The following is a 14,733-nucleotide window of genomic DNA, read 5'->3' on the forward strand; positions in this document are numbered from 1 at the left end:
GATGAGCATTGGGCCGCGCTCCGGGTTCAAAATAAGCTTTCTCATTTAGCAAAGGATATCAAAGCTTGGCTTTATAGTCGTAAAATGGAGAAATTTTAGCAAATGGCCGCATGGGATCAGAAGATTTCTACATTGTATCAGTCTATGTCTTCTCCAAGCTCTCTTTCTGATTTGCAACTTCTCAGTCTCCAAGTCAGGTCCTTAAAATTAACTATGCCCTTGAAAAGCTGGAGGGTTAAAGAGGAAATTCGTTGGAAGCAGAGGTTGAGGGTGAAATGACTTGCGACTGGTGATGACAACACTAAATTTTTTCACTCATATGCTTCCCATCGTCATAGGAGGAAGATCGTTCCTTCTATTTCCATTGAGGGTGTTTCATATCTCAATCAACACGTTAATCCGATAGTCTCGCTATATTTTAAAGACTTATATTCTGCTTCGTTAACTGCGGAGGGTGTCTTTGGTAATATCCTAGTTGGGTCAATTCAGCCCGAGCAAGCCAGATCTATGCAAAAGAGGTTCTCTGACGATGAGATTTTTAGGGACATTAAGGATCTGTCGGGTTGGAAAGCGCCTGACATTGACGGGTTTCATGTTGACTTTTTTAGAATCTTTTGGGACTGTGTTAAATCAGACGTGGTGAGCATGTTTGATGAGTTCTATCGTAACTCTAAACTGCCTTATCATTTTCATGTTGCTATCATTTCGCTCATTCCGAAAGATGATGAGGCCACTGATATTTCACAATTCTCCCCAATCTCAGTTATGAGTGCTCTCTATTGGATGTTTGTCAAGGTTTTGGCGAATAGGCTAAAATTGGTGACTAACCAGATTTTTCCAGACTCTCTGTTCACCTTTATCCGTAATAAGATGGTCCAACACTCGTTCATTATGGCGTCTGAGGTTGTTCATTCCTTGCAGCATAGCGGTTGACCTTACTTTGTCCTTAAATTAGACTTTTATAAAGCTTTTGACTCTATGCATTGGTCATTCTTATTTCAAATGTTAGCAAATTTCAGTATTGGTCATCGTTTTTCTGGTTGGGTGAGGGAGTTGGTCTCAAATGCCCAAACCATGTTTAATATCAATGGTGTTAGAGGAGACCGGTTCAAGTTGGGGCAGGGTTTGCGGCAAGGGTGCCCCCTATCGTCTTTGTTGTTCAATGCAGTTGCTGAGGGTCTTGTGGTCTTACTTAAGTAGGCTGTTGTATCGTATTTCATTGATCCTTTGCAGGTTTCTGACTTTTCGAGTCATATTTTTACTTATGCTGATGATATGATCATTTTTTGTCATGCAAATGTTCAACAAATGCTTAGGTTCAAACTTATCATTCAGTTCTTTCTCTCCCTATCTGGGCTTTTTTTAAATGAGACCAAATGCTTTATTACCATGTTCAATGTTAATGTCAATATGCTTGCAGCTAGAAAGAGAAATTTTAATTGCACTATTTCTGACTTGCCTATTATGTACCTGGGTTTGCCGTTACAAGTGAAGCACCTATCTTCTGCTGCTTGGGCTCCGACGCTTCAAAAAGTGAAGCGCAAATTGCTTTCGTGGCAGTCATCTTATCTCTCCATCGTTGGCCATCTAACCTTAGTCAAACATGTTCTTTCAACTATTCCAAATTTTTTCATGTCTATGTTTGTGATGCTTGTGGGAGTAGAGAAGCAGCTGACACGCTTGTTGTCAGGTTTTCTATGGTCTGGGTGTCAACTCAAGGGTAAGCGTCACTTGATTGGTTGGCGTTCGGTGGTCTTACCTCGACGTATGGCTGGTTTAGGCATTCCTGCACCCAGACTGAGAAGCATTGTTCTTGTCGCCAAGCAATGTTGGTTGACCCACCAACCAGATAACTCTTGTGCTAGTTTGCTTCTTGCTAAATATGGGGCTCCTGCTCTTATCTCAGTTCGTCTGGGAACCTGGGGTTTGGCGCTCTCGCACTTGCGTAAATCGTGGTTGAGGGCTTTAGCCTGCTTTAGAGACCATTTTGAGGACTCCAAAAATCTTGGTCAGTGGTTGCAGTGGACGCTGGTGCTTTGCAGAGAGTTTCTCACAAAAAAGGTCTATAGATCGTTGCTCCCCTTGGGGGCTGATTGGTTGCCTGAGGATGTGCTTTGGGCGAAGGGTCCTTCTCTCCGTTCTCGAGTCCCGACTTGGTTAATTTTGCACGATAGGATCCAGACCCACAGTAATTTAAAGAAGTGGGGGCATTCAGCTCCCGAGTTGGTGCGTGCTTTGTCAAGCTGCAGAAGAATCTACGTTTCACTTGTTGTGGTCTTGCCCAATATTTGTGGATATCTTTAGCAGGACCTGGAGGCATCCGAAAGTGTTTGTTAAGGAGGAGTCCTTTGCGCTAGAACTGATCTTAGGGCCGATTTGTATTAGGCGCAGCAAGATGTGGAGGTTCATCTGGCGTACGTGGTTGCTTACTTCTTGGTGGTTTGTTTGGATGGCGTGAAACGATGTTCATTTTCGTCAAATTCCGGTTAACATTCAAAACCTTGTGCATAAAATCTTGGTAGATGTTTATGCGATCTTGCGTATGCATCTTAGTGACCTTCTACTCCCTTTTGCAGACACTACCTCTCTTTTGCCGCAATCTAGGCAGGCGGCTCCGGTGTGAGCCCATTTTATCTGTCTGATGTTCTTTTCTCTTCTGTTTTCTTTATTTGTTTTGGCTTTTGCTATTGTTTAGTTCATGGATTCAATATTTTGTTGATCTTCATGAGTGGTAATGTTGAATTACTTTGGTCTCTCTCTCTCTCTATATATATATATATATATATATATATATATATATATATATATATATATATATATATATATATATATATATATATATATATATATATATATATATATATATATATAGCCACTACTTATAAATTTCATACTGTCTTTCTCACTTTCTTCCTCTTAGACTTTTTACTTTCTCTTCCTCTCTTCCTCTTAGACTTTCTAGTAATTTTGAAATTTACAATGGTACAGGTAAATGGTAGATTAGGTTTAGCTTTTATGCTTTGTAAGAGTATGCCAAACAAGATCTTCAACAAGTCAACATAGAAGGGTGCGTGATTTTTTAAATTTATTAGGTTTTAACTTATTCTTTTAAGAATGTCTAACTAGAACAAAAAGTAACAAACAATGTTTTCTTTTTCTTTGTCTTTGTCTTCTTCTCCTTCTCTCTTTGTCTCTAGCACGTTGACATGTTGACTTGACCATGTGGGCTTTGATCTGTCAGATCTCGACTCGAGCCCATGATAAAACAGCTTGGACCCAAATATGTGTATAATTTTGAAAAGAATGTATGAATGTTGGTGGTGTAGTTTGGGTCTGTCGGTGTGATAGGTGTTTCAGTTCAGGAAGAAGAGGAGGTCTTTTTTGATACCCATGATTGTATAGATGGGGTTTCTTCTGATTCCGGGTGCTCGGAGGGTTCGGAGGGCACGGAAAGGGGGGATGTGAATGAGGATTTGAACTGGGTATTTGGGAAATTTGGGTGTGAGGTTTGGAGGAAGGAGCCTGATAGCGTTCGGGACAGGCGGCGGAGGTTTCTCGAGGAAATGCTGTTCGATGAAGGAGAGCGGCATCGGAAGGGAGAGGTCTCTTTGGCGTCGAATTGCCCGGTGGGGATAGAAAGGATGACGGAGAATAGCGGGGCGGTTTTAAGGATGGAGATGCGGGATTCCGGTGTTGAGATAGTAGAGTGTTGTGCTGTGGGCAGGCAGTTGTCGAATTCCAGCTGGTCTGGTAGTTCAGCTGAATTTTTGGGTAATGCGAGACAAACGGATGAAAATCGCAGTATCAGAGATTTGGATAATGGGACGGAATTCTTCGCTTTTGAGTTCGGACAGAATGGTACCGACTGCATGCTCAAAGAAGTTGGGTCCGATAGATTAATGACCATGGATGAGTTTGAAAGATCTGTTGGAATTTCCCAATCTGCTAGTCGCCTCATGCAGAAGGATGCTTGCATGCAAGGAGAGAAGGGCAATGATGCTGCAAAGGAGACAAACAAGAGAAGGAAGAATTGGTGGAAAAGCTTGAGAGTAGCTTTGGGCATTGTGAAGAGGCGTGGAGGAGTAACATGCAGGTGTGACGATTCTGTGGCAATTGCAAAGGATGCCACTGAATCGAGATCATCAAGGGGAAGTCAATGGAGAATGAAAGTCGGGCACCATCGGAAGGTCTTCAAGGAGTTCACTGCTCTTTTTATGGGTCAAGAGATTCATGCACATAAAGGGGCAATTCGGACGATGAAGTTCTGTCCAGAAGGGAAGTATCTTGCGAGCGCTGGCGAAGATGGAGTCGTGCGCATTTGGTGTGTTACCCAGTCTATGAAATTGAATTGTGATGGAAACAGAGAATTTGATGTGTTTTATAAAAGTCAACCTGCACTAGGTCCATACTCTGTTGATGCGGTGAAGGAGAAGCTTGGGCATGAAAGAAAAGGTTCAAGTCGTGTTCCTGTGATCATACCGGAAAAGCTCTTCAAGATCTCAGAGAAATTGGTACATGAATTTCACGGGCACACCAATGACATCTTAGACCTGTCATGGTCCCAGTCGAAGGTCAGTATTAGACCACACTCTCTATCATATTGCTGAACCATAGTTCATTCATGATCAGGAACACTGATCTTTTTTGGGTACATATTTTCATGCAGAATTTTGTTTTCTTGTTAATAATCACTTTTCGAAAAAAGAAAAAAATAAACAAATGATCACTTGGATTGCGTGTTGTTATATGCATGTGAATTATCTGCTATGTTGCAGTTACCTCTTCTGTGTATAGCTTCTTAGCTTAAGTTGAGAAGCAGTTGATGGTATACATTGTCTCTTCATCTTCTTGTTCACGCTTCAACATGAAATTTCTGTTTTTAGGTTTGGGTGCATAAAGACGTCAGTTTGATCAGATTTGTATAGTTCATTGAACATCACTGTTTTTTCGATCTGAGATTTAGTTTATATGTTGTCTTGCAGTATCTGCTTTCCTCGTCTATGGACAAAACTGTTCGCTTGTGGCAAGTTGGTTCGGGTAGATGTCTGAAAGTATTTCACCATAATAACTATGGTAAGAATTATGTAGAAAGTGTTCTGATCTACTGCATTGTGCTAATGTTTTTTCATTTGCATTTAACTGGTCATAGAGTTCTTGACTTTTGTTTTCCTATGCTTGCCAAATGTAATTGATGTTTATCGTTTTTTCTTTGGACTCAGTTACCTGTGTTCAGTTCAATCCTGTGGATGAAAGTTTTTTCATCAGTGGTTCAATTGATGGGAAAGTTCGGATTTGGGCAATTCCCAAATGTCAAGTTGTTGATTGGGCTGATATACGAGGCATAGTCACCGCTGTCTGCTATCGACCAGATGGAAAGGTAGGTTTTCACTTATGTACCGATGCATTTGTGCCACAAGTTATTTTTGTGGTTAGAACTTCAGTTATTAACTACTATGTACTCTTTGTGCCTTCTTTTGCAACAGAGCGTCATAGTTGGATCTATCTCTGGTGAATGCCGCTTCTATGATTTCTCAGGTGAACACTCCAATCTAGAAGCACTTCCTGTAGATGGCTGGTAGTATTTCTGCTTGATCTCTTTCAAAAGTTATCTCAATTGTATACTATGAAATTTTTTGCAGATGACTCGAAGATAAATACCAATTCAACCCATCATTAATGGATGGTTTTAGTTTTTGTTTTTTATTGGGCTGTTAGTGGCAAAAATACAACTAGAAAATTGCTCCTGAGATCAGATTCTGTATCATTTTCTTATGCAATCTTTGGAGTCATCAGTTCTAAAATTCATTTGGTTATTTCACATTCACTTTTCATTGTGGATACATAAAAAGACTTTGAAATTTTTAAGGGTATGGTTGGTTAACAATGGAATTCGATGTTTTATGCTTGTATACTTTGGATTGTTTTAAGATTCTTATTTCTCTTGATTGATTCATTAAGCCTCAAATAAGAGGTTTTTGTGAAATTTCTCGTCAAACTGCTCTAGTAATATGTTCTCTTCCAGGAAAAGCAGCTAAACCGAGTCTCATTGTTCTAAATGTCCAATCTTTTGTTCTTTATAATTTAACATGCAATCAATTGTCTTGCCTGCTTGACCTTGAAATACATGAATATTCTTTAAAGAAAAGAATATTTTGGAGATAATTGCAATTACTATTTTGGAGATTTTCTCATCAACCATGGAGAAAGATGATCAACTACTTTTGATCCATCGAAACAAGGTAGAACTTGACAAATTACACAACTGGTATGTTTACTTACAAAAACTGTCTTTGTTAAGGCATGAAGAAAGCACAAAAGGATGAAAAAGGGAAATGCAAACTGTCTTATGTTATCCACAGAGAGCTGGATGCTGAACATTACAATAGTCTGGCAGATCTATCGGAAAAAAGTATCACATCTCACAAGTTCACAAAAAACTAGTGTCTTGACTCTTGATTGTTGTATGGAAAAAATGACAACAACAATAAGTGAAATTTGAAAGCTTACATGAAGAAACAATGCCATTTCTATTTGAAGGAGGAGTTATGTAACAGGTAGACAACCATCATGAAGACAAAAAAGGCTGATATTTATCTTACAAACTGCATTTGGTTGACAAAAACTTCTCAAAGTTCTTGCTGAGGAACAAAAGTCTTCACTAGATCAAAGGCACCTTAAGTCTCAGGCTGACAGGAACAAAAGTTTCAGAATTTGAAACTAGCTTATGTAGTGAAGTGGGTTGGCAGAGGGGCTTAGTGCTAATTATTGGCCACAACTTTTTCTAAAATACCAATAATGAATCAACTGATTCGTATCAGAATCAAGTAGATTATACAATCCAAATTGTATGACGTCATGTGAAAAAAATGTTTAATTTTTTTACCATGAAAATTTGTGAATATAAGCTTTATGACTTTGCAATGTAGGAAGTGACTTGAATTGTTAAATTTGTTCCAAATATCTTTGGCTAAAACATGAAACTTTTCATATCATTGAATTTGCTCATTTGGACAAAATTGGATTTTAGGTCCTCTTTAGCAACATTAATTTACTGATCAGAACATGCCCCTGTTGGACCCTTTTCTTTAGATGGGTGACACATATATCTTTGTTCAGAGTATTCCACAACCGATTAGAGAGTCCCTAAATGTAGAAAAATAGGTCATGGTCATGGGATATTGTAGTGCTGTGATGCCAATAGAAGTGCCTTTGTATTTGGATTATAGAGCAGTAATTACACCAACTCATTCTTAGGCTTTTAATGTAAGATTTACTACATTATGAATTTTGCACATAAATTATGTGTAAACAAAGAACCTGTGAGCTTGAAAATATCGCCCATATATGTTTACGTATGCGATGAAAAATAGGTAATGTCAGAAAAGCATATCAAATGCGAATGTAGCAGTTGACTTGTGTTCTTCAATGAGGCATAACCACATAGACGTGCAGAAGATAATCCACAGGAATTTTCTCCAAAGAAGCTCATCATTTTCATCCATAGATGATCTTGATCTTGTTAAAAATCCTTGTAAGTTATATATACAAGAACACACTTCTGTGTTCTGAAAAATTATTCAAATGTGTGTTTGTCTATGAAAGTTGTTCTACCCAGAGTTACCAGAAGCTTCTTAGATAGGTGGGAAGCTCTCTTCGGAAGCCCAATACTCCTCGCTTCCAAAACTTGATGAGAATCTCGATTCTCTCACGCTTCTCTTATGCTTTTGACACACTTCATCTATTGTTCTTATTATGTTCTCTCACTCGGTTTTTCATATTTTTTATGTGTTTCCTCTCACGCTTCTCACTCACTTCCATATGCTTTCTCTAAATTAGCAGTCATCATTTTTAGATTTTGTTAAAAATTTAATTTTTACACTAAAAAATCATGAAATTTAAGAATAGTCGCTTTTATTTTAGTTTTTATTTGTGTTCCATTTTGATTCCTATTCAATTCTTATATTGCTTTTTTTATTCCTTGCTTCCCACTTCCTATACATTTTAAAATGCATTGCTTCTTGCTTCCACTTTCCGTAACGTTTCCTGCTTCTGCTTCCTAGTTTGGCAACCTTGGTTCTACTATGATTGATGCCATCAACGCCTCCCAAGTCTTAAAATTGCACCTCTTCCATGAAACAAGAACCGTTGATTATCAACTCATTTTGGTGCAGGCAATCGCCTACAGCTAGTTGACCAAGTATATTTGCAGCATAAGAAGAAGACATCTAGAAAACAGATCACTGGATTTCAGGTTCTTTATACACACCTTCTCTTTTTAGATGAAAGTCTCCTGGCAATCATTTGTTTTACAAGTTTCTCCCTTCTCACAACTTAGATATGTTGTTATTCTCTTGAGCAGTTTTCCCCCATGAATTCTCAGAGGATGATGGTGACATCAGCTGACTCACAGGTTCGAATCTTTGATGGTGTTGATGTTATCTTTAAATACAAAGGTAAGCCTTGATGTCTTTCTTTGAACATACTTTATCAGAATTCTTTCTTGTAACTAATTTTTTGTCAAATTGCCTTGATGAAAACACGGGAAATTTCTATTGGTATTGGTATTCATTTATGGTTTTTCTTGTGACTAGTCAATGCTCCTGATTCTTAACCAAATTGTCTGTGTTCTTTTACTTAAAAATTTTCATGTTGCTTGGTAATCATCTTTCTGTTTGAATGTATTTATGTTTTACAGTGTATCCATTCAATGAAAAGATAAAGAGTGATGGGACCACTTGGTTCTGACAAATTCTCTTGATTATTGTAGGAAAGCACTCATGAGCAACCTCTCTGGTTTATCCATTGCAAAGTAGGCATGACTTGTTTATATTGGAGGTCTGGTTATTAAGAACTAACCTCCTCCTTGTAATACCCTTATGTCTCATGTCAAAATGGCGCAACCATCTTTTTAGAAATTTTCATGTCATACCCTGTATCCTCACCAGTACCCATGTGAGATAGATTAGATAGTTGTTGCAGGCTTAAAGAGATCTTGGAGATCAAGTTGCTTGCTACAAAAATAGAGATATAGATCAAAATTTAGTACAGTTTGAAAGCAAACTATGTCATCTCTAGTAGATGACTCGTGGTGAGCTTAAATTTATTATACAAGGCTTATGAGGTGTTGCCTCAAATAAAACATTCATAAACATAAGCAGTGTGTCCAAAATCGAACTTGCATATGTAATGGCCATGATAGTAGCAAATGCGTGTGTACTGTGTAGAGTTAATATAGCTTCTGATTTTACAAATGGTCTACTTTGCCTCTTGATGCTCCAGTCATATAATTCCCAAAACAGCAAAATAGTGACCTCACATAATACTAGAAATAATTTGATTAGCAGTTTTAAATTGCTTATACTTTTAGGATATGAAACACTTGAGATGTTGTAGACAGGTTGAAGATTTAACCCGATGGCGTGGTTACAGTAGTTTGCATTTGATGGTTGCCTTATAATTGTAACACAAAGCAGCAGCTTGCTGTTGGAAAACAAATATCATCAGTTATGACTCTTTGTGCTCTTATCAAGTATGAAGTTCCAAGGGGCCTGACTATCTAGGTACCTAAGACTAGGCATGCATATGGTGCAAATGTATTGGTGAATGGTGTTTGGATAATATAGATAAACTAGTAAAGAATACAAGATGGAGTAGCAGCATTAGCAACAATGCTGTTGTTGCACAGCCAACTCTAGCCGGTTCAATTTTTATGTGCAAGGTGTAGATGCCATGGACGACCTTCAGAAGCTTAGTCCCTGTTAATATTTGTGCTGCACAAAAACTTATGCAACAGAGACGGCTTTTTTCATGCATCTCCTGAGCTATGTCACAGGGATTCCGCCAACAGGGTGCCGCACCTGCGTCGATGTGACGCAACTCGGGTGCGGATGCAGCACCGGGTGCGGTCAAGCCAACCCTGGATGCGGTCAACGCACCCAGGGTCATAATTGTTAAGATGTGGACCCGAAAAAAAAAAGATGAAAGGCTAAAACTATATATATATATATATATATATATATATATATATATATATATATATATATATATATATATATATATATATATATATATATATACCTTCTCGCACCCCCGCACCCAAGTTTTTTAAAATTGCTGCATCGCCGCACCCGCATCCATGTGACATAGCTCCTGAGTCATCAAATGCAACACTCTGTACAACACAAGACCTGCTGCGACTTGTTCAAGACATTTGAACCCATGTCCAACGTGGTCAAGTATGATCCACTAAATTTGATATGGTCAACACCATGTCTAAGGTTGTCTACTTTTTGTGTTCATTTTTATTTTACACTTCAAAAATAAAAACAGATATAAATTGAGTGATAATGCTCTTCCATGCCAGCTCTCTCTCTCTCTGAAAAGAAACATCACACCAAGTTTTTCTTAAATTATCAAAATATATATGCCTTTCCGGAGTGTTGATAAAGCCATGAGTGTATCATAGGATGATGCTTTTTAAGTTGCATAAATTGACAATTTACTTTCTTCAGCTAATTGCTCAAGCCAATTTTGAATCATAGACGAGAAATACTCCTGGTTATCTTAAACCATGGCATAAGTGCTGTTGATCTACTGATGATTGCAATCCCAAGTTTTCATGCTAGCGTTCTTCAATAGCTTTACCATTAGGCCCTTGAGTTAGCATGCTTCTGCTCTTCTATTTTCTCCTAGTGCTTTGATGGATTCATACGTCCTATCTTCTGTAGGTTTCATTTTTCATCTGTTAACACATTGTGACAGTGGGATTATCTTGATGTTTGTATCAGTCAGTTTTCCAAGAATCCCATTGCTACTGTTATGACATTTACATTTTTCTATATTTTTTTTTGTTTCTAAAATCTTTTAGGGTTTCTTGTTTGGGCATAGTCTACTTGCAAAATGCATGAATGCCATTTTGCTACCTTTTAGTTCTGTTTGAATGCTGATGACTTCATAAGCAGGTTTCCGGAAATCTGGAAGTCAGAGAAATGCATCATTCACTTCGAATGGGAGGTACATTGTTTCTGCTAGTGAGGATTCACGTGTTTATGTTTGGAACTATGACACATCAGATGTTTCGTCTTCTAAACGGGCAAAATCAATAAGTTCCTGTGAGCACTTCCCATCTGGAGGCATAACAGTAGCCATCCCTTGGTCAGGCACTCAGTTGCAGCAATTAACTGTTTGCGAAAATAACCTGCCTGCTTCTTTGCAACAACCTGATCTAATGCAGTCTCCCTCTTGGTTGAGAGACTCAGATATCTTCTCACCAGGAAGCAGATGTCTTTCTGATGCTCTATCGAAAAATACAGCGACATGGCCAGAGGAGAAACTCCCTCCATGGACCAGTTGTGGTTTAGAAGGCCATCCTCATAGGGCAGCAACTTGGGGCTTGGTAATTGTAACTGCAGGTTGGGAAGGAGTAATCAGGACATTTCATAATTATGGATTACCGATCTGGCTTTAAGTTTCTTTTTGTTTCTTTCTATTTCAATTGGCGTTGACATATCCACTAATGGAGAAAGAGAAGTGGAAATGTTATCTGTTAGATGCATCGAGGCAGCAGATTTAAGACGGGATCGACTGCCATGCAAGATGCTCAGATGCCAATCTTCCAACTGTTTCCCTCAGCAGGGGATTCATAGCTATATGAATCCAACGGAGTCAGTGTAAAGGATGTGCGAGATAAAGGTGTGTTTTCTGTGTAATTATCTTGCGAGTTCATCGCTTCTTTCTTTACAATGAGAGAGGCCATTTTGTTACTGGCTGTAGTCTTTCTTAGAATCAGTTGTACTGGTTATAATGTTTCTATGTATAAGATTTACAACCTTAAGCTTGTGGAGTACGACTGATGTGCCACTGCCCAGCCCCAACCTGTACCTTCGTGCCCCTTTCCACCAACAAAACAAGTACATTCGATTTTACAAAAGGATCCTATCAGCAGTTATGAGATAGAAGTTACTTCCATATTGGCCTGGGATGTTTGTAATGCCATGTGATTCTTGGATTTTCTCAAGATCCTGTGATTGTAAACCACAATCACAACACTTTCTCAAGGTTGGTGAAACATGAGAAAAGTACAAGTTGTGATTGTGATTGCCAGCTCTAATTGCTTTTATCTTGAATCTTGTGAAAGTCACAAGAATGAACTTGCGACCAATAATCACAGCTTCTACTTTCTTAGCTGTGATTGTTCATCCCCACCTGTGACCAAAGCAAACATGCCTGATTCATTTTCCTGGTATGTGAAAAAGACTTTTTCTCTCCATAGCAGAGCTGGGGAATTAAAGTTCCCTCTCTTTACAACAGTTCAACCACCTTTATTCCAGTGGGTTTCAAACTTGCGTGGTGATGTGCACAAACTGCTCCTACCAGATGAGGCCGAGCCCGGGGCATTGTGAAAAATGGCTTTACCTTGAGGGTCCTTATTTCTACTGCTCTCTTCTGGTAGCCATTCGTCATTGATAAGTAGTATAAGTGTTGCTTGTTGCTTGTTAGGAGCGCGGAATCATTCCTGTAAGAGCCTGCCTACTCATTGGCTTAGAATGCTGGCCGTGTTGGCATCATCTTCATGATGGATAGTGGATAGTATTTGCTATGTCAACATGATATCATATTGAGTAAATATTTTTTTTATGGATCAGACCCTCAAGATGTTATTTACATGGTTTGGTTAATAGGAAATGGGTTTTGAATCATGTGATTGTGATCTAAACATGTTTTCAAAGGTTTAAAAAATCAGTAGTTGGCAATGTATTAGTTAAAAGAAAATGATCCATACTACAATTCCTAGCAAGCTATCCATTTTGAACACATCTGCCGGATCGAATTTGGTTTGATGCAGCTTGCACCTATGACTTCCAGCTAGATAGGACATCATGTCGACAAGACCAAATATTCTTTATCAGTAGAGTAATTAATTAAAGAAATCAATGGTTGGTGAGAGATCTAAGGCTGGTGGTACCATCATTTACAGGACCTAGGGAACCGATTTATTGTGTTTGGTGCCATTGTTCATTCAATGCTTGGGAGAAGCTTGATGAGGCTTATAACTTGGCTGTGTTTTCTAATTAAATCAGCACACTGAATTTGTGTCAAACCATACAAAAATGATAAGTTTATAACTTTATATAGAAAAGAGGTGCATTCTTACCATCCAGTCTGGTGTCAAGTGTCAACAAAAGAAACAAAGATATGGTGAGGTTCCTTGGTATTTAGTTAAATCATCTCATGGATGGCTGGCAGTGTACCATGTGTAAAAGAAAGGCATCATATAGAAAATGTAAATGATACTCCTATGTTAAAGAGTAGTTGCTTAAATAAAAATTCAGTTGTTTTATAGTCAATAAAGTTTCCATGAAGGTGGAAAATTCTTTTGACACTGATATGTAAACTATTCTAAGCATCGCCTAGAAGTACATTTTACACATCATGTGGTAAAAAAATTCATATATAATTTGAATCTTCCTATCACACGAAAATCATGAGACAGAGGTAGTTCATCGCTTGGAGTGCACATCTTCATCTGAAGGGTGCCCACACAAAACTGTCCATAGGACACTAGACTACAAGTTAAAAATCTCACAAGTGAAGGCTTTGAGGGGCATGCGATGTGCTTATAACAATAAGAAAAAAACTATGACAAGAGCCAAAAATTAGTTCACCCATTACGAGCCTGCTTACATTGTTAAGTTGATGTGTGAATGTTCGATTATCTCGAATAACCTACGATCGATTCCTTACACTGAAAGCGTCTTCTTAATATGCGAGATGGCGATCTTGGTCCACATGAGTTTCAAATCCATGGTATCATACTCTATAGGTTTCCCCATCACTAGAAAAAAGGCCAAATTTTTTGCCTGTCAATAGAAAGAGCATAAAGTTGGAAGAGATGAATTTGGTTTGTAAGAGACAAATCCAAGGAATGAGAAAGCTGGCATAGTTGTTGGTATTGGTAGGTCTCCCCCAACATCACAAGTCAGCGTATCATGACAAGAAGGAGGAACAGGTAGAAGCAGAAACCTACCAAGAAGATGAAGATACAAAAGGTTGATGAAGGATAAAAGGTTGACAAAGCATGACACAAAAAAGCAGAGGTGAGGATAAAAAGAAAAATGTTGACAAAGTATGTCATTGAAAGCTGGGGGGGTGAAGAAAAAAATTAGAGATTTCAATGGATTGAATTTTATCCGATGTCTTATTGAATCTGACTTTGTGCAGTCGGATTTGATAAGCCAAAGCCATATGCCTTGGATGTGGATACTGTTAATAGATGCCCAGATTGATGGATATCCAAATCCGATTACATATAAAAGGCAGATTTCATATGAGCTTTTCACCATCCAAATCCGAATCCATTTAGCCAACATCTAATTAGTAGTAGGATCTGGTATCTATCACATTCGACCTGAATCCATACCGTTTTGCATCCCTAGAAGGAATGAAGCTGCACATAAATAATAAGCCTAAGATTTGGCAAGGTGATCTTGGATCATCTGCAAAGCAGAGTGATTTACCTTTCTAAGGGAAAGAAATGCACATAATGAGAAGGGGACACAGAACAGATTTTTGATAACCTTTGTGTGACATTAAGAAAGATCTGTGTATCTAATAAATAATATCAATTATCGTAACAAATAAAAAGATTGTATCTGATATGTGTAACGCTTCCATATATTATTTTTTTGGGGGGTCGGCGAGCTGGGGTTAGCCAACAGCAGTTATAGTCATATT

General features: G+C 38.4%; 1 protein-coding gene across 1 annotated transcript; it reads left to right on the forward strand.

Annotated features, from left to right (window-relative positions):
• The first annotated feature begins 2,986 nt into the window (after positions 1-2,986).
• On the forward strand, positions 2,987-11,845 carry LOC149848634 (uncharacterized). The gene is made up of 8 exons (XM_089996638.1): positions 2,987-3,067; positions 3,198-4,571; positions 4,983-5,073; positions 5,220-5,377; positions 5,484-5,535; positions 8,172-8,251; positions 8,360-8,453; positions 10,962-11,845. Exons 2-8 carry the CDS (start codon positions 3,564-3,566, stop codon positions 11,465-11,467), a joined length of 1,989 nt encoding a protein of 662 aa, XP_089852764.1. The 5' UTR covers positions 2,987-3,067; positions 3,198-3,563; the 3' UTR covers positions 11,468-11,845.
• The last annotated feature ends 2,888 nt before the right edge of the window (positions 11,846-14,733 follow it).

This window comes from Nuphar pumila, chromosome 1 (genome assembly GCF_984573655.1).
Source record: "Nuphar pumila chromosome 1, dmNupPumi1.hap1.1, whole genome shotgun sequence".
NCBI lineage: Eukaryota > Viridiplantae > Streptophyta > Magnoliopsida > Nymphaeales > Nymphaeaceae > Nuphar > Nuphar pumila.